This window comes from Liolophura sinensis, chromosome 10, assembly GCF_032854445.1.
Source record: "Liolophura sinensis isolate JHLJ2023 chromosome 10, CUHK_Ljap_v2, whole genome shotgun sequence".
Lineage (NCBI taxonomy): Eukaryota > Metazoa > Mollusca > Polyplacophora > Chitonida > Chitonidae > Liolophura > Liolophura sinensis.
In genome coordinates, this window is record NC_088304.1 from 13447451 (window position 1) to 13468801 (window position 21351).

General features: G+C 37.4%; 1 protein-coding gene across 2 annotated transcripts in view; it reads left to right on the forward strand.

The window, feature by feature from the left end:
• Window positions 1–873: 873 nt before the first annotated feature.
• The window catches only part of LOC135476415 (LIM domain kinase 1-like), a 47562-nt gene continuing 27084 nt past the window's right edge, over window positions 874–21351 (forward strand). The window contains exons 1-2 of one of the 2 annotated variants that reach the window (XM_064756433.1): window positions 874–909; window positions 1000–1093. In XM_064756433.1, the coding sequence (XP_064612503.1) occupies window positions 885–909; window positions 1000–1093 (119 nt within the window). In that variant the 5' untranslated portion in view covers window positions 874–884. Of the gene's footprint in view, window positions 910–999; window positions 1094–19706; window positions 20183–21351 lie in introns of those variants that run through there. The other variant, XM_064756434.1, reaches the window with a different exon arrangement.

Genomic DNA, 21351 nt, shown 5'->3' on the forward strand with positions numbered 1-21351 from the left:
GGCCTTACGACCAGTCATTGTATGTTATATACATGTATATCATTGTCAACTATGTATTTGTAAACTAGTAGACATGCGCGCATATGCGACATTTTTTTTTGCCTATATATATATATATATATATATATATATATATATATATATTGTTGCGTTATAAAAAAAAACAAGAATGTAACTTTTTTAACCTCGTGTTATCTCGAACTTTCAAGATAGTCACCGAGGAAGAAGAGCGAGTGCTGACCACGTGACCGTTCCCGGTATTAACACATCCGCATTGACAACATGAAGAAAAAATTAAAGGACAAAATCATAAACCTATGAAAGAATTTTTGCGGTTTTCCATGTAGCCTAGGAATTCTGTTCATTGACGATCGGAATCTTGTATATGCACGTATATGCACATATATATGTATGCCTATCATATAGGAAGTTGTGTGAAAATTGTGGCACTGTGTAGACTTGTAGCCCTATGTCGTCTGTCTTCTTTTAAAGGTAGAATGCGAATTTCAACAGACATCGCCCGGAGCACTGATGGTTGTTATCCTAAACGCGTAAACATACGACAGCGTATGACTAGCGGGCACAATTGGGCGGGCCGGGATGCAAAGTGACTGGCAATGTTGTTTCTAAACAGCTTTGTTTGTGATGCTTTCAAACAACAAGATAACGTTCTCAAGGCTTAAGGACTCCTAAAAATGGGTAGGTTTTGACTTTAGTCAGTCAAATAGATAAAAGATGAAATCAACTGCGCATTAGGTTTGTGTTCGTACACAGCAGATATAAACGGTCTCAGGCTTCCAGTTTAAGGTGAGTTTGACAGCTGATCGGAACTCTCTTGCCCGTGAAGGTAACAAATGCCGACCGCCATTTTCGTAGATGCGATTATGTCGCAATGTGAAACGGGGCTGGGTAAGTTTTGTTGACTCTTTGGACGCTTTGTAAATTCGTGTCGATTTAAAAAGTCTGAGAAATAATAAGCTCTTTTTTATCTATTTCCAGGACAGGACACAAAATGTCCCGCGTGCTCCAAAGAGGTGGCGGATGAGGAGTACGTTCAAGCTCTAAACTCCAACTGGCACCCGAAATGTTTCAAGTGAGTCAGAAAGTTTTATTACCTGCAATTAATCATTCGAGATGAACTCGAAAATGTCAAATTTGACTTCAGTGTCCAGTTACATGCTGCCATCATCAGTTTGATGGCCAGTTGAGTTGTTAAAGGTTCATTTATATGGATAAATTTTATGGTTATATTTAGGAGAAGAAAAATAAAAAATACAAGCGGCACAAATGTTTGACAGGTGTTCATTACAACATTTTATGTCTTGAGTTGAGCTTGTACTCAGGAGCCAGTTGATGATGATTCCCAGTTTGCCACCTCAGAATACACAATTTTTGTCAGACATCATATATTCTAGGAACCAAGACAGAAACTGAAGACCTCTTGGCTCCTATTAGTCTACATTTCAACTCTTGGTCATGTATAGGCTTACTGTTCTTGTATGATGTTGTAGTAAAGACTATTTGTGCATTGTTACAGCTGCAGGTAATTAAAGTTGTAAAGTATTACATGTTGTTGTGGGATAAATCTTAGTACATACAGGGTATGTGTATGAGAAGCAGCCTGTTTTGGATTGAAGTTGAACTTTGTACTGGCAGTAAAATAATATTGTACAATAGACCTACATGCCTTCAAGTGAAGGTAAGGGTATTAGATATCATGGAGTATCACATTTCATTTCGCCTTAAATGGCAGCCTGCCATACTAGTTGAGGAAGTCTTGTGTATGAATTCATGATCAAGGTGGGTTCAGTTGAACGTGTACAGTTGTATTGGGAGTTTTGTTACATACTACATGCTCTGGCTCTGTGGTTAATTGTTCTGAGCATAGCAGGGTACCTTGATTTCTTTAAGATCTTTATCATTTTTTTTAGAAATCAAATGAAATTATATAATTCTAAATACATGTATGTAAATTCAGTTTGAGAAACATTGTGAACATGAAATTAGAGGAGATTACAAAACAGTTATTTACACCAGAATTGATACTGATCTGTCATAGATATCCCTGTTCTGGATTTGAGAAGCAGTAATATGTATTGCTGTTAAAATATCCAAAATGTGTCTGTTCAACTGATCCATATGTTTTCACTGACAGGAAAACAGCCCACACATTTAGTGTAGAAAGTAAATATTTAGTGACACTTGTTGCTTGTTCAGGAACTGAATTTGAGACTGTGCACATCCGGGCACTTCACTTGCATGTGGCTTCGCCTAGTAGAGGATAAGATCTGGAGATGTGAGCAACAGTAGATGATAATCTGAGAACTGTGACTGGAAACCATAGTTAGGCAACAAAAAAATCTTCCCCAGTCTGAAGAATTTGTAAATTATGAACATCAGCAAAGTAAAGATTTGAACTTATGTGGCTGTGAGGTAGAAATCTGTATTAAAATCCAGGTTATTTATTATTAGGCAACGTTTGCATCTCCGTATCTGTACAAGTAAAGCTTGTGTGCATGAGTAAAACTGTAAGTGCCTAGATATGCATGGTGTCAAATACAAAACATGCAAACAGTCCTGGTACATAGTAATTTTCTCTATGAGGTAGAATTATGTTAATAGAGTGAGGACATTATCTTATGGCTTACACCTTTTGCAGTTCCTCTGTGGCGAAACAGTTAATTTACTTGTACATGATATGAATTTGGGGTTTTCATGCACCTGGAACAGTGTACGAATTAAAAGGTCAAAGTACCATTACATGTGTTCCCCAGGTAGTATTATAACTTGAGTAAACATTCAAACCTGACTTCATCTGGATTGCCTCGCTTGGCGTTCAGCATGAAAGGAATAGTGCAACGACTGGTTGACATCGTATCAGTATAATGGCTCAGGCGTGGTGTCTTACTTGCCTTCGGTAAGGCGTCTCAGTGAATCAGCACTGGATAAAAGGGTGGTCGAAATCCTTCCTGCAGCAAGGAGGCACATTACATGCACTCTAAGGATTCCTTCGTCGTCATATGACTGAAAAATTGTTAAGCACGATGTTAAACCCCTAGCACTCACTCACTCACTCATCTGGATTGTTAAGATCCAGTTTTAATATTCAGGCCTGAATGTAGGTGCCACAGGCAGTATTGATTTTAACCTTATTTTTATGAAACGTATGTGTGAAAATAACAAATTGTGGCTATACCATGTAGATCTGTATACTGCAGCTGTAAGTTGTGTCACTGTAGACTTTAGTTTTGATACAGGTTTGCTGAATATATTAGTTCCTTCAGTATTTAATATCCTCTCCAGTCGTAAGTGGGAAGGTCTTCCAGCAACCTGCAGATGGTCGTGGGTTTCCCCCGGGTCCTCCCTCTGCCCGGTTTCCTCCCACCATAATGCCGTCGTATAAGTGAAATATTCTTGAGTACGGCGTTAAACACCAATCAAATATCAAAAATCAGTATTTAATAGTTTTATTCATCAACACATGCAGCATTCATATTCAAAGACAGCATAAATGTAAGTTGTCGACAGGAATAAGGCTCAGTTGAGTCTGTTATGTCCCTATACAAATGTTATGACTTAAGTCATAGTAATTAGTTAATATGTAAATGTGTAACCCGTGACGACCTAAAGGATAGTAACCTTGGGGATAATAACAATAAGAACGAGTTTAGACAAGATTTGAATAAGGAAGAAGATTGTGTTGTTTTAAGCAATGGAAGCTACTTATTCCATTTGCACGGTTCAACTATTCTAAGTGTAGAAACCTTTAGGAATATTTTCCTTCTGGTATATATATATATATATATATATATATATATATAGGTTTAGACAAATTGTAGACAGGAAAACATGATGGTTTGGTGTAGTCAACAACTTGAGCTCTGCAAAGAGAGGCGCAGTATGCTCCAATCTATGGGAAAGTGTTATTGTACGTAGTGGGTTTTTTTTTTTTTAAGAATTACCAAAACATTAAGATGAGATGGTAAAGTATTACCCCAAAGGATATTGCCATAAGCATCTGATGGATATTCAGAGAATAGCAGACTTTTTATTAATTGAGAATTTAATGTAGTTGATAATATTTATGTTTCTAGAAATTTTCCCATAGATGTACTGAATATGGCTTTTCCAATTTAACTTGTGGCTGGAGATTATACCGAGAAATTTAGCGTTAGACACCCGTCCTTTAGAAATATTCAGAATAATTAATAGGAGTAAGGAATCTCCAGATGGAGGCTTAATGAACATACACTTAGTTTTATTCAGACTGAGTAAAAGACTGTTGCTACATCACCATGCATATATTCTGTCTGGATTAAGGCTTAATGAACATGCACTTAGTTTTAAAGAGACTGAGTGAAAGACTGTTGCTACATCACCATGTGTATATTCCGTCTGGATTAAGGCTTAATGAACATGCACTTAGTTTTATTCAGGCCGAGGAAAAGACTGTTGCTACATCACCATGTGTATATTCCGTCTGGATTAAGGCTTAATAAACATACACTTAGTTTTATTCAGACTGAGGAAAAGACTGTTGCTATATCACCATGCATATATTCCGTCTGGATTAAGGCTTAATGAACATGCACTTAGTTTTATTCAGGCCGAGGAAAAGACTGTTGCTACATCACCATGTGTATATTCTGTCTGGATTAAGGCTTAATAAACATACGCTTAGTTTTATTCAGACTGAGGAAAAGACTGTTGCTATATCACCATGCATATATTCCGTCTGGATTAAGGCTTAATGAACATACACTTAGTTTTATTCAGGCCGAGGAAAAGACTGTTGCTACATCACCATGTGTATATTCTGTCTGGATTAAGGCTTAATAAACATACACTTAGTTTTATTCAGACTGAGGAAAAGACTGTTGCTATATCACCATGCATATATTCCGTCTGGATTAAGGCTTAATGAACATGCACTTAGTTTTATTCAGGCCGAGGAAAAGACTGTTGCTACATCACCATGTGTATATTCTGTCTGGATTAAGGCTTAATAAACATACACTTAGTTTTATTCAGACTGAGGAAAAGACTGTTGCTATATCACCATGCATATATTCCGTCTGGATTAAGGCTTAATGAACATACACTTAGTTTTATTCAGACTGAGTAAAAGACTGTTGCTATATCACCATGCATATATTCCGTCTGGATTAAGGCTTAATGAACATACACTTAGTTTTATTCAGACTGAGTGAAAGACTGTTGCTACATCACCATGTGTATATTCTGTCTGGATTAAGGCTTAATAAACATACACTTAGTTTTATTCAGACTGAGGAAAAGACTGTTGCTATATCACCATGCATATATTCTGTCTGGATTAAGGCTTAATGAACATACACTTAGTTTTATTCAGACTGAGGAAAAGACTGTTGCTATATCACCATGTGTATATTCTGTCTGGATTAAGGCTTAATAAACATACACTTAGTTTTATTCAGACTGAGGAAAAGACTGTTGCTATATCACCATGCATATATTCCGTCTGGATTAAGGCTTAATGAACATACACTTAGTTTTATTCAGACTGAGTAAAAGACTGTTGCTATATCACCATGCATATATTCCGTCTGGATTAAGGCTTAATGAACATACACTTAGTTTTATTCAGACTGAGTGAAAGACTGTTGCTACATCACCATGTGTATATTCTGTCTGGATTAAGGCTTAATAAACATACACTTAGTTTTATTCAGACTGAGGAAAAGACTGTTGCTATATCACCATGCATATATTCCGTCTGGATTAAGGCTTAATGAACATACACTTAGTTTTATTCAGACTGAGGAAAAGACTGTCGCTATATCACCATGCATATATTCCGTCTGGATTAAGGCTTAATGAACATGCACTTAGTTTTATTCAGACTGAGTGAAAGACTGTTGCTACATCACCATGTGTATATTCCGTCTGGATTAAGGCTTAATAAACATACACTTAGTTTTATTCAGACTGAGGAAAAGACTGTTGCTATATCACCATGCATATATTCCGTCTGGATTAAGGCTTAATGAACATGCACTTAGTTTTATTCAGGCCGAGGAAAAGACTGTTGCTACATCACCATGTGTATATTCTGTCTGGATTAAGGCTTAATAAACATACACTTAGTTTTATTCAGACTGAGGAAAAGACTGTTGCTATATCACCATGCATATATTCCGTCTGGATTAAGGCTTAATGAACATGCACTTAGTTTTATTCAGGCCGAGGAAAAGACTGTTGCTATATCACCATGCATATATTCTGTCTGGATTAAGGCTTAATGAACATACACTTAGTTTTATTCAGACTGAGGAAAAGACTGTTGCTATATCACCATGCATATATTCCGTCTGGATTAAGGCTTAATGAACATGCACTTAGTTTTATTCAGACTGAGTGAAAGACTGTTGCTACATCACCATGTGTATATTCCGTCTGGATTAAGGCTTAATAAACATACACTTAGTTTTATTCAGACTGAGGAAAAGACTGTTGCTATATCACCATGCATATATTCCGTCTGGATTAAGGCTTAATGAACATGCACTTAGTTTTATTCAGACTGAGTAAAAGACTGTTGCTACATCACTATGTGTATATCTTATCCATCTCAAGAAAGAGAATGTCAACAGTGCAGCATTTGTTTCGGTGTTAGCAAAAGGCTGCTAGTATCATCAGCGAATAACATCAGATCTAACAAATTAGAGTTATTAGCTATATCATCAATATATAACAAAAAGGGGGTAGGCCCTAATGTCCAGCCTTGTGGCTCTCCACACAAGATAGGTTCTTTCTCAGAAAGTGTTCCATCATTTCTCAGAAAGTGTTCCATTATTTCTCAGCAGAACAAATGAACCATGATTTGATCAAACTGGATTACCTCCCTTGGACAAACCGTCAAGGTGTGGGATTGCTGTTATTTTGTGAGATACTTTCAAACAATATTCTGTCACTTATAACACAGTGAAACATGAAAAGTGGAACAAAATCTTTACGTTAAACGTAGAAGTTAAATTTATTTGAAATATGTCCAGTAGAATTTGTCAAGACCAATCGCACGTCCATATACATGTACTTGTATATTAGGCTAGATAAAGCCAGGTAGCATTGGTCACCCTGCCAGGTACACTTGTCATGTAGCATAAGAAGTAGCATGACAACCTTGCATACACACACACATATATATATATAGGTATATATATATATATATATATATATATATATATATATATATATATATATATTAGAGGCCTCCATGGCTGAGGGAATTGGCATGCCAGCATGGTGCAATAATAACCCAGGAGCCTCCCACCAATGCATTCGCTGTGAGTTTAAGTCCAGGCCATGCTGACTTCCTCTACGGCCACACGTGGGAAGGTGTGGCAGCAACCTACGAATGGCGAGTTTTGCTAGAAAACGAGAAAAATGGAATAAAACTTTCTATTTTGTCCGATCTTATCTTATTTTTAGGCTTTCCGTTTTTTTCAAGGTTCAGCAATCATGTAAATGTATCTTCAACAGGAATAAGTTTTATTTTCAGTTTCACACCCTCTGACGACATTCAAAAAAAGGTTTATTTAACCCATTAAACAACAGTGTAGATTGATGTTACCTGCGAGAAGAAAATGACTTGACTTCAAAGACCGTCATCACATTATGAAATTTCCAAACCCTTAGTGCTTGTTATATGTAGTGCATGTGGGTAAGTACAAGTGTAATAAAAAGACTGTGATCAGGATTGATTTACATCGACCCAAACACCACCATTGATTTCATCGTTTGACTAAAAAATTGATTACCGTAATTCCTCAACTTATTCGCATGTTTGCAAGATGTTTATTCTAGTGTCCTCTGAGGGCATTATTCTATGCAGACTGATAAAATTATACTTTTTGTGAAGCTGTGAAACAATATAATTTTGTGTACAAACTCGAATTTTGAAGGAGCAAAAATTCCACACAGGAAGTGGCTCTATGAAGTGCGAAAAGGTTGAGTAATTAGAGTAATGGCTGTCTTAAGATCCTTCTGTCCGATGTCATGTAGCGCTGGAAAACCTGTGCTTTTGTCAAAAAGTGCAGTGGGCTGTGTGAAAAACTGAAGAGGGTTGTCAGTACTGCAGAAATTTGAACTTACAGTGGAGAATGATGCCTATTGAATTGCTTGTAGAGTAATCGGCACGTAACAGGATATTTGGCCAGACCACACTATGCACATATAATGTTACCAGCCACTAGGTGCAGCTGGATTAATACAAAGTCTTGTGTAGTCTGTGCTTAACCTACACACTGCCTCACCTTTCTAAATGGATTTTAACCCTCTGAGCCCTGAAATGTACTTACGGTATATGCATAAATACATTTGGATTGAACAGCAAGTTTAAAGGGAAAGAAAGGGTTGAAACGAAATAAGTATCAAGAGAAAGAACATTGAAAACTCTTTCTAAAAATATCTTTACTTACTTTAGAAATTTATTTATTTATTTTGCCTGCCTAATAGTATGTGTCACCAGTTGACGTCAAACAACTTTTTGAACACCACAATCTTTCACCTCCTGAAATACATCTTAAAAGGCCAATATATGTTACAAAATTTTTCCTTTGGTCAGAGCTATCATTATATTTTTGAGCAGAAGACTACCACATCTGGCCACCTGACAGAGATTAAATGAAGTAAAATTAGTGCATTAGTTGAAGTAGGCAGTTAAATATACCTGGTCCTTTTTCTTCAGAGGCAGCAGGTAGCTGGTAACCGCCTTGTAATGAACTTAAATACCATAAAAGTATTTATAGAGACATGCGCAGTTCACAGTTGTCTTTTCTACCGATGCTTGCATCATTACCAATTAATTTACACAGTTGATGTATGGATGTGTTATATTTGATTTGGTGCAGTGGTTTATTGTTGTTAAATGCATACCTATGTGTACTTTATATTTGAAGGAGTATTTCACAAACAAATAACAGGAGGGTTTTCAGTTTGGTATCATTTTCAATATTTAAACCATTTTGCCCATTGTAAAACCACCGGCCTTTGGCAGGTATACGCTGTAACTGACTCACAAGCTTTCTTGCTCTCTTGTGATGCACAGATTTCATGTAAGACCATCTGAAAATTTCATGTCCAAGATTGGGATTGAACCTTCACCATGCCATGTGTGTCCATGCAGTTAAAGGAGTGGGACCTTTCAGTTATAACCTACACCAAAAGTACATGTGTCTGGCCACATCATGGCTGTTAAAGGGTTAAACTGCATGGGTAATGCATGGTTTATTGGCAGAATTATAAAGTTCTGTCATTGAATAACTGCACGAAGTGTTGTGTAAGTTGAGGAAAGTCTGTAAAGAAATGGATCAGTAATATAGTTTATAACAAGAGCTTTTTTAAATGGGCTATTTGTTCATGCACCAGCACTTCATACACTGTGTGGCTGAATGCATGATGTGGTTTTCTGAAAGCCTTTTTTTCTGAAACCTGTGGATAGTGTCATGTTGAAATTATTGAGATCTAAAAATAGTATTTCTTGGATGTAAGATACAATGTATAAACGGAGTCAAGTAAACTTAAGGGGCATACAGTAAGGGCAGACTTGGGGGGCATACAGTAAGGGCAAACTTAGGGGGCATACAGTAAGGGCAGACTTGGGGGGCATACAGTAAGGCAAACTTAGGGGGCATACAGTAAGGGCAGACTTGGGGGGCATACAGTAAGGGCATACACTAAGCTAATGTTTGTAAATTGGGCACAAACAACAAAGGGCAAACTTAGGGGGGCATACACTAAGCTAATGTTTGTAAACTGGGCACAAACAACAAAGGGCAAACTTAGGGGGGCATGCACTAAGCTAATGTTTGTAAACTGGGCACAAACAACAAAGGGCAAACTTAGGGGGGGGGGGCATACACTAAGCTAATGTTTGAAAACTGGGCACAAACAACAAAGGGCAAACTTAGGGGGGCATACACTAAGCTAATGTGTGTAAACTGGGCACAAACAACAAAGGGCAAACTTAGGGGGGCGTACAGTAAGCTAATGTTTGAAAACTGGGCACAAACAACAAAGGGCAAACTTAGGGGGCATACAGTAAGCTAATGTTTGAAAACTGGGCAAAAACAACAAAGGGCAAACTTAGGGGGGCATACAGTAAACTAATGTTTGTAAACTGACAACAAACAAAAAAGGGCAATTTTGCTTGTGCAATGTGGTCATGTTTTGTACCAGGGCTCAATTTGTTTGGCCATTCCTTTGTTTTTAAGAGTTCAAAATATAAAAACAGATGTAAAATTGAGCCCAGGTCGTCACAAAGATTTTTTTTGTTAAATTTTACCCATTCCCATGTTGTTTAATAATGACATGTGTGTAAATGGAATCTATTGGAAGTTACAGCTTTAGAAAACATCAGTTAGATGATAGTTGACTTGATCACTCTGAAGAGCCCAAAACAAGGAACATTTTGACCCTCTGTTCATGGATGTCTTTCACTACATACATGTACATGTGCCATGCATGTTTTAAAGATGTACATATACCTGCATATTGAATGGGCCCCGGTAGTTCTGTTGTTAGATAGTCCGCCTCGCAGCAGGTAGACCCAGGGTCAATTCTGGGTCAGGTCATTTGGTCCTGGTTTTAAGACCTTAAAAGAGGAAGTTTAAACTTCCTCACTTGGCATTCAGCATGAAGGGGATAGTACAATGACTGGTTGACCTCTACCAGTATAATGGTTCAGGTGCGTTGGCTTACTTGCCTTCTGTAAGGCGTCTCAGTGAAGCAGCACTAGATAAAAGAGCGGTGGAAATCCGTCCTGCAACAAGGATTCACACTACATGCACTCTACGGACTCCCTTCATCGTCATGACTGAAAAATTGTTAAGCACAATGTTAAACTCTAAGCACTCACTCATTACGCCAACATACTCAAGAATTTTAGCAGCAAAGGCAGATAGCGCCTTTTTCCTTTTTGAATACTTCACTACAAGTACATCTAAGTGACCAAACCTTTCACCCATGACTAAGTTGCAAATTTTGCCTGACTCTGAGAGGCAGCATCAATACGGTCCTGCTACATGTGATGTGTATGTTATGTACCAACTCGTAAGTGGGAAGGTCTGTCAGCAACCTTGGATGGTTGTGGGTTTCCCTCGGGCTCTGCCCAGTTTCCTCCCACCATAATGCTGGCTGTGGTCGTATAAGTGAAATATTCTTGAGTATGGCGTAAGACACCAATCAAATAAATAAATATGTACAAACTGGTGATATATTGTACAGTATCTGTCCAGTTCATTATAAAGTTGTAAAGTGAAGACTGATGTGTGCAAATTTTAAGAGGCATGTGTTGAATGACATACATGTATAACTACATGTTTTCCATTGTAGTACATGTGCATGTGTTTACTTTGGACACGTCAACAATGTTACCCATGAATGAAGTCAGCAGTCTGGCATTTCACAATGTAGAATTAGTAAGTGTCTGAGAATTTATGAATGATGCCTGGTTTCCTGCCCATCTACATGTAGCTGTCGCTGGTTCAGTTGTCAGCACTGTAATTCAGATGTACAGACACGCCTCCCTTGTGAGGATAGTGCTTGTTTGACTGTGTTCACCTGTTATACATGTACAAAAATATTTGTCTCTGGTTCAGTTGTCAGCACTGTCATTCAGATGTACAGACACGCCTCCCTTGTGAGGATAGTGCTTGTTTGACTGTGTTCACCTGTTATACATGTACAAAAATTTTTGTCTTTGGTTCAGTTGTCAGCACTGTCATTCAGATGTACAGACACGCCTCCCTTGTGAGGATAGTGCTTGTTTGACTGTGTTCATCTTTTATACATGTACAAAAAGGTTTGTCTCTGGTTGAGTTGTCAGCACTGTCATTCAGTTGTAACAGACACGCCTCCTCTGTGAGGATAGTGCTTGTTTGACCTTGTTCACCTGTTATACATGTACAAATATGTTTGTCACTGGTTCAGTTGTCAGCACTGTCATTCAGATGTACAGACACGCCTCCTTGTGAGGATAGTGCTTGTTTGACTGTGTTCACCTTGTACACATGTACAGAAATGTTTGAAATATTGGATTATATGTGGATTAATAAATATAGTATTGTACCATTGTAAGCATGTTGAACCTGCTTGCTCACATGAGACTCAGATGTTTTCAAAAAGGTACAGTACCCAGCTAAGAACATACTGTGTAAGTATACCTTTAGGTTTTTCAAACTAATGTTTTTTAAACAAGCCTAAATTTAATGCTATTATAAACATCAGCATTGAATTCAACTGTCAGTTAATACTATACATATATCTTTTTGAACAAAAAATTATGTAGAATAATTGATGCTACTAGATGCTATACATTTATTTAAATAAATAGAATGGACAGACAGTTTCATCATATTTTTTCTTCTGAGCCTACTTCAGCGTCAAGGAGCACCAGCAGATGACAGAGAACACTGGTGATATTTTGTACTTAAATTCAATCAACCTCTGACTTTAAATTTTATTTAGAAGACTTACGAAGCCAAGTTTCCATAGGCATGATAATTCAATTGCCCTAGACCAATATTATAAAGGACATGCCCTTGAATTGAGATGCTACACTGGTATGGTTGTAGGATGGAAAGTTTGCAAAGTTCCAAGCATGTCCAAAGTATGTTGATTTTCTCTGGCCACAGAACATGTACCTGCAGTCAACCCATATACATGGACATTCTTAACTGTATGTTTTCGCAGTTGTATTTAAAGTGCTTCTGCATTCCCAAGAGAAATTTGGCATAAATATTAAAATTATGTAAAAGATACCATATGGATAAGAACTAGCACCATGGTTCAAAAGAAAATTTAAGAAGAATAACACTATTTATCCCCTGTAAGTAAAATGTCCTCAAAAGCAAAATCTTCGGCAGTTTCCGAAAAATTTTCCTGAGGTGATAATACGCCTTACATATGTTATGATACTCCTTACATGTGTGATGATACTCCTTACATATGCGGTGATACTCCTTACATATGCTGTGATACTCCTTACATGTGTGATGATACTCCTTACAGATGCGATAATACTCCTTACATGTGTGATAATACTCCTTACATGTGTGATGATACTCCTTACATATGTGGTGATACTCCTTACAGATGCGATGATACTCCTTACATATGTGGTGATACTCCTTACAGATGCGATAATACTCCTTACATGTGTGATGATACTCCTTACATATGTGGTGATACTCCTTACATGTGTGATAATACTCCTTACATGTGTGATGATACTCCTTACATATGTGGTGATACTCCTTACAGATGCGATGATACTCCTTACATATGTGGTGATACTCCTTACAGATGTGGTGATACTCCTTACAGATGCGATAATACTCCTTACATATGCGGTGATACTCCTTACATGTGTGATGATACTCCTTACATGTGTGATGAGACTCCTTATATGTGTGGTGATACTCCTTACAGATGCGGTAATACTCCTTACATGTGTGATGATACTCCTTACATGTGTGATGATACTCCTTACATATGGGATGATACTCCTTGATCGAGTCACACCTAAGACTTTAAAAGAGGAAGTTGTAACTTCCTCGCTTGGCGTTCAGCATTAAGGGGATAGTGCAACGACTGGTTGACCCGTATCAGTATAATGGCTCGGGCGGGGCGGCTTACTTGCCTTCGGTAAGTCGTCTCAGTGAAGCAGCACTAAATAAAAGAGCGGTGGAAATCTGTCCTGCAACAAGAAGGCACATTACACGTACATGCACCCTAATGATTCCTTCGTCGTCATATGACTGAAAAATTGTTGAGTACGACGTTAAACCCCAAGCACTCACTCACTCACTCCTTACATATGTGACGATGAATCAGCTAGATGTGATGTTGAGTAAGGCGGTTATGCTGGAATAACATTATGTGCATTTGAATTTGTGGCTATTTGTAGGCAGTGTGGGTGACGTGAAGTGTTCTTGAATGACTTCACACCAGGTAAAATTGGAAACAACGAAAAAACTTTAGTTTCCATATTGTCCTCCAAAATTGACAACATCAGGTTAAATGCAAGGCATTTTTTGACAATTTAAAAAGTCATTTAGACTATCTGCATCTTTATTATTTAACCTTGCATTCAAGACATACAGGCCTTCACACTGTAGTAGGTCTTTAAATAAATATCCTTGAATTAAAAAAACAATTAAAATAATAAAAAAGTACATACAGTATTGTGCATAAATGTACTAATACCCAAATACTAAAGTTAATGTTCGCATTCATATTGTAATCAGTTCCAAACATTGTATTTGACTACATGATTTTTTAGAGAATTCAGCCTTTTACAGTTGTTGGCTTCACAGTTTCACTCTTTCACTCCAAGCAATCAAATCATTCTTTTCTGAACAACACGTATTTTGGTTTTTAATCTTATCTGTCCAATTTTCATATCAACTCCTAACCTTTTTGCAGTGCTTGATATATTCAGTATTTTCCCCAAAGAAAGTTCTAGAACTCCTGGAGGCATGCTGGGTCTCAGCTGTCTTAACAGCAAATCAGAATGTGCAGGCTGTTTGTATTGAAGGGCCCAGAGGGTGTTGATCGTTTTTCTCGTCCCTCCGCAAGATTGTGGCTAACCTAGTTATCATGTACCTGGGTCAAGGGTTTCCCCTCCAGTCTGCATGAGTCATCCAGGTGTATCAGTTGTGAGATTGTTATTGTTGTTTATTATTAAGACCGGATTTATTTCATGCCGAGAGTATGTTAAACATTTTTGCTCTGTAGTCTGTCAGTCTCAGAGTGACCTGTAGACCTGTTTATTGAGACCATGGTGACTTCATTGAGGAAGTACCTGTCGTGAATGTTCTTTTGCACCTTTGTGATTATTCTGTGATTGACGTGTAGACATATACCTGTACTTGATCATTTACGAACAGGGTCGTCCCTTCCTGAATGGCTCATGAATACATGTGCAAGTGTGAAATGTGTTAAATGATTGCGATGAGAGTAATGTTGGGGCTATTGTTGAATGAATGAATGAATGAGTATGGTTTAATGCCAATGCGACCATGTTCTATCCATGTCGTGTGGAGAACGTGCTATAAAAAGCAGGAAACAGTATGTGGTTTTAATATGATAAATTTAATACCCAAAATCAAAACAAAATAGACGTACATTGTTATAAGAAGCTAAAATAAGAAACATTTAAAAGATAAAAATTGAAAACTTTAAAATCATTTAAACATAAAATCGGTGTCAAAATATATAATCTAGAATATATATAATCTAGAATAATGTGTACAGCACTTGAATCTGGGTTGGAAAGAGGGTCTAGTTGTATCATTGAAGAGGACTTTTTGCAAAAACTCTAGTAGCCGAAATGCGAAAAGAATTGATGAATTGAAGGACCCCACCCACCATCCTTCATCCACTCTGGCTGACTCACTGTATAATTTTTGCGACCTGTTCACATGTTTGTAAGGTGTCCATTCAAGTATATCCGGAAGGCATTATTCTGTTTGGAAGGGTAAAATTACACCTTTTGTGAAGCCATGAACTTGGCCAATCCAAGCATTGTATTTTGTATTCAAAATCAACTTAAAATGTGCAAAAATTTTGACTTTAAATTGCTCTTTCATATGCGAAAAGGATGAGGGAATACATGTAGGGTGTACGTAAAACTGTGATAAATAAAAAATGAAAGTCATCGCATAGAGAAGCACTTGAATTGACAGTGGAGTGTGACATCTTCTGATGACTCTTGTGTTTGTTTCTTTTTTTTACATGTATTTCCCCGTCGTAACATTTTTACAATTTTTTTTCTGAATAGGGTATCTCAAAACATTCAGCAAGATAAACCCTGATTAGTAAGTTAAATGTGCGTGATTTTTCTTAAGTTCATGCTATTCGGGATGATCTACATGTATAATCAAATCCACCTGTGACTGTTCTAAGTTTGACAGGTGTTCAAATTGACTGTTATTTTAATTAGCCATCAGGTTGGCTGATGATTTTAGTGTGGCTCTTCACAGTCTTGGTTTAACATGTGTCAAACAAGCAAAATAATATTTGAGCTTAAAAACAACAAATGGATGCGAGACAAAAACTGTTCCAATTGCTGTATTTTGGTTTTCTCATTACCCATCTTGAAACTCTAAATGTCAGGTGTGAGCATGTCAGATTCTGAAGTTGTTAACACTCACCTGTCTGGGAATTCCACAGGTATCCCTTATCCTCACCTGTCCGTATGTCACGGAGCAGTCGCTCATAGCTGACATTTCGCTTGCGTAACCTTTAGTGGCCAATGTTTACCTTCTTGGAAAAAAAGCTGAATGAAATGTCTGGTTTGGAAACTTTCCCAGGCTATGGCATGACCTGTTAAACTTTTCCTTTTAGAAGCATGACATTTACATAGTGATTGTGATGTGATTGGGAATTACTTGTGCACTGCACAGCGCAAGGCTGGGCTAAGGCCACTCTGTTGTCTTACACTTGTTTCTTGTGGACCCTTCCTCCATTGTCGGCATTTATGTACAGTTGTAGGAATAAGCTATTAAACCCTCTGGCCGACAAGGAAAGTATTTTTGCTTAATTATGCACGTCATTTGTAACTGCAAAAAGCATCTTTATGTTGGTGATGTTGGAGATGTTTTTCTTGTGGTTCAAGATTGTAGGGTGCATCTTCTAAATGCACCGGCGTCACGCTGTACGACAGGGTATGGGTCATTTTTGTCTTACAGGGGAATATGCAGCCGTAAATCCTTACGGTTGATAGAGATTTAATTTTCTGTTATCTGACCATCCATTTTTGAGATACAGTGCTGAACATTTATGATAACAATTATCAAGACTTTGTTTCATGATACCGCTCATTTAAGGTCATCCTTCATAAAAAATGTTTTTGTACATTTTGTCCCCATTGCCATCAGAAATTATTAGGTCAGCCTGCAGGGAATTCTTATTTTGTTTAGGCTAATGAAAAACATAATGACTTTTAGAAAGCATGGAGTAAAAAGTACAATAAGACCTATTAAAATCCCAGTGAACACTTTAGAGTTAAGGGCCTTTTTTTGCGCCATTAGTCAAACATAAAACATAAAACCTCAAAAAACATGTTTTTTAATGATGACTTAATACTCAGTCAATTATTTATTAAGTTGTTTGCATGAAACATGAATGGAGAGAGCTATTTCTTGGTCAATAAATATAAAATATGAAAATCAGTTATCAAGTACACATATGGTGTGTGTGTAATAAGTGTACGTAGAATGTAATGAAAAATTCTACAACATAATGTTATGCTTACTTATTTAAATGTGTAATCAGCAATAGCAGCCATAGTAGTAAGTACATGCAGAGAAACACAAAACGGTCTTGGATTGGCCTAACATTGCATTTTGGGTGGGGGGGGGGAATCTCCAAAAGCTGGGGTTTCTAGAGCGACAACAGCACATGACAGAGAAGTACTAGAGAACTGAATGGACATAACAGATGACTAGGAACTTTATCTGTGGAAGTTTAAGAAATACATGTAGATAATTAAACTGAAGATTAAGTACGTTGTTGAAATTGCTACACAGCATCCTCTGGTGTATTCAGGTATACATGTACATTGTAAGCATATACATGTAAATGCAGCTGCAGGTATGTATCTATATGTGCTATAAGCCGTCAGCGATGAAATTGGCTGCCTCAGGAAAGATATGAATATCTTTTCTTTTTGTATGTGACAGAGAAGAAAAAGCCTTACTGTCACACCAGGTGGCTGTGTCATTATTGGACCGTGTTCCACTCAAGGTCAGTAGGCTAATGATACCTCCAGCTGATCAAGTGTGACCGAGTGCACAAAATTAACACAGTGGAGCTTTTTGTACTTTTACACTGATAGTTTTCTATTAATACCTATATTTACTCGTACATGGATGAGTGATTAAACATCATGCATATCTGTGTACAGGACCTGTGGTATTAAAGATGCTGGTTAAGCTCTCCACGTGCATTTAGATGTAATGTGAACAGGTGCTTGCTGGGTGGATTTACATGTAGCACATGTAGAGTGAGTCCATGAGAACGTGAAGAGTCCAGGATTACATGTGGAGAGTCCAGGATTACATGTAGAGAGTCCAGGATTACATGTGGAGAGTCCAGGATTACATGTACATGTGGCGAGTCCCAGGATTACAGGTAGAGAGTCCAGGATTACATGTGGAGAGTCCAGATTACATGTACATGTGGAGAGTCAAGGATTACATGTGGAGAGTCCAGGATTACATGTGGAGAGTCCAGGATTACATGTACATGTGGCGAGTCCAGGATTACATGTGGAGAGTCCAGGATTACATGTGGAGAGTCCAGGATTACATGTACATGTGGCGAGTCCAGGATTACATGTAGAGAGTCCAGGATTACATGTGGAGAGTCCAGATTACATGTACATGTGGAGAGTCAAGGATTACATGTGGAGAATCCATGGTTACATATACATGTACAGGGATAGAGAGATTTTAGACTTCTTCAATTTTGTTACATTCGACCTGATGGATATATGTACCTTACTTTGGCATTACAGTTTAAAGTGACACCTGATTCAAGGATTGCAGTTTAAGCTAATAAAGTGACACGTGCTTCAAGGATTACAGTATAAAGTGATAAACTGACACTGGATACTACATGTACATGTTTACATGTAATTACAGTATAAAGTGACTTTTGGTTCTAGGAATCTTACAGTATTAACCTACATCTATACCTGAATCTAGGATTACAGTACAAAGTGATACCTGATTCTAGGATTACAGTATAGTACATGTTTAATTAGGGACACCTGTTTCTAAGTTTACAGTATAAGGTCACACCTGACTCTAGGAGTACATACAGTATAAAGCATCACCTTATTCCAGGATTACAGTATTGCCTGATAAAGTGACACTGGATACTAGGGTTACAGTATTGCCTGATAAAGTGACACTGGATACTAGGGTTACAGTATTGGCAGATAACTTGACACTGGATACTAGGATTGCAGTATTGGCTGATAAAGTGGCATTGGATACTAGGGTTACAGTATTGGCTGATAACTTGACACTGGATACTAGGATTGCAGTATTGGCTGATAAAGTGGCATTGGATACTAGGGTTACAGTATTGGCTGATAACTTGACACTGGATACTAGGATTGCAGTATTGGCTGATAAGTGGCGTTGGATGCTAGGGTTACAGTATTGCCTGATAAAGTGACACTGGATACTAGGGTTACAGTATTGGCTTGATATAAGGATTGCAGTATTGGCTGATAAGGTGGCACTGGATATTAGTGTAACTATAAACATTATACTTTGATGTTCATTCAGCCAGATATCAATTGTGTCTTTGAAAAATTTAATACTGTGAAAAACTGCTTTGAAAACCTGATTAGCTTTTGGTTGTATTATTATTGAGTCCTTCCAGGTTTAGGTTTGTCAGTGTTTGTCACAGAATGTACTAGTACAACTCATTACCAGTCCAGCAAGTTTTTGGGGCTGCCCTGCCACACCGCCAAACCCCCAGCAGCTATTAAACTGTGACCTACAAGGTAGAGTGCTTACAGGATACACTGAGTCCTGAATTGTTTGTCTACAGACTCTATGTGCCTGTCATGACAAGTCCATGTACAGGTAGATGAGCTTAACACTGGAGGAGACATACACGTATTCTGTATGTTTACCATTTCTTTTGGATTTTGTGTGGAGGATGGAGATGTACTGTACAGCCAAGTTTTTGTAGATTCAGTCATGGATTGGAAATTGCTGAAAGCTTTAGAAGTGAGCTGAATCGCTTAGACTTGTACACACACGTACACACACTGTGTATGGTGGAGTTCATATAGGTATAGTATATGTACATGTAATTTAAAGAAGTGTAATCAGTTTTCAGTATTTCTGGAATTTTTTCCGTTTGCACGTGTACATATATGCAATATATACAGTGTGTCATGGACAGACATATCAAGTATGCTGGTATAGGCACAGTACAGCTTATGACGATTGACTGATTATATAATTAGTACAAGTTTTTCACAAAGTCGGACAATAATGGGTAGACGTCATTCGGAAACCTTGTGCTCCTGTTCCTTGGTGCATCCTGTACGAAGTGCGAAGAGACGGCGTAAATCGCCACGTTCGTCTCAGAGGCAGTCTCCAGAGCAATCCAGGTAAAGTGTCTTACATACGGAGTCCTAATAATTAGCTTTCATAACAGGTGTGTTGTTGTTGTTCACCTCTGTACATTTATATGTAATCCTGTGGTCATATATACCTGTTAGGTAAAGATATATGTTTACAATAGAATATGTTACATAAACAAAAATGTTGCCATTCTTTATATGACTACAGTAATTCACAAATATGTACATGTAATTTTGACAGGAATATGCAGTTTTATGGTTTCTCTTTTCTCACAGTTAGTCCAATTATTTTTCTGAAGGAAAAAAAAAATCTTTTTCAAAATATGGAGGAATTTAGAGAAGTGTACATATACTGACAAGTATACATGTATATCTTTTGTGAGTTGATTCTTAACAGTTTAATTTTAATATACATTTAGACATGTACATGTACATTTCATGTGATATCAACTTATTTTGCCATCACTTTATTCTTAGTTCCTGATCGTATGTAAAAATACGTAGATTCAGACCAAAACTACATGGGTGTTTACACAGTTTTCTCATGGGTGTTTACACAGTTGTCTCATGGGTGTTTACACAGTTGTCTCATGGGTGTTTACACAGTTGTCGCATCAGCCGGTGTATATGCTAGTCAAAGTATATAAACATTTTGCTTTTCTGTTTATAATACAGTGTACATTGTGTACAGAGTTAACTGTATTTTTTAAAATGAGTTTGTTTAAGTATATTTTGAGGCTATTATTCAATTTAGACTAGTAAAAGTATACTTTTGGTGAATTAAGCCCTGAAATTGGCCAACCCAACCCATGTAGTTTTACCTCCAAAATCAAATTTAAAAAGGCATATCGAATCGCACTGAAAGTTGACCATTCATTTGCATAATGGTTGAAGAAGATTTAGGGTAATTATGGTTGTTAACAAACAGACAGTGTTGCTTATTTATACACTCCAATATCCTTTGTTCCCGCATGAAGAATTTCACATTAGTAACATAGAGGCCACAAGCATGCCATGTGGAAGTACATGGTCAGTGCCAAAGAAAAGAAATCCTTAAACTGAGTGATGTGGATATATACTTTGTTTTCAATACATGATACGGAAGAAACTGCTGTGGACAGTGTGTTATAAGTCTTTGTGTGAGGGAGACTCAGTTTATATCTCCCATACCAGTGAATAGCTTCAGTTAATCTATT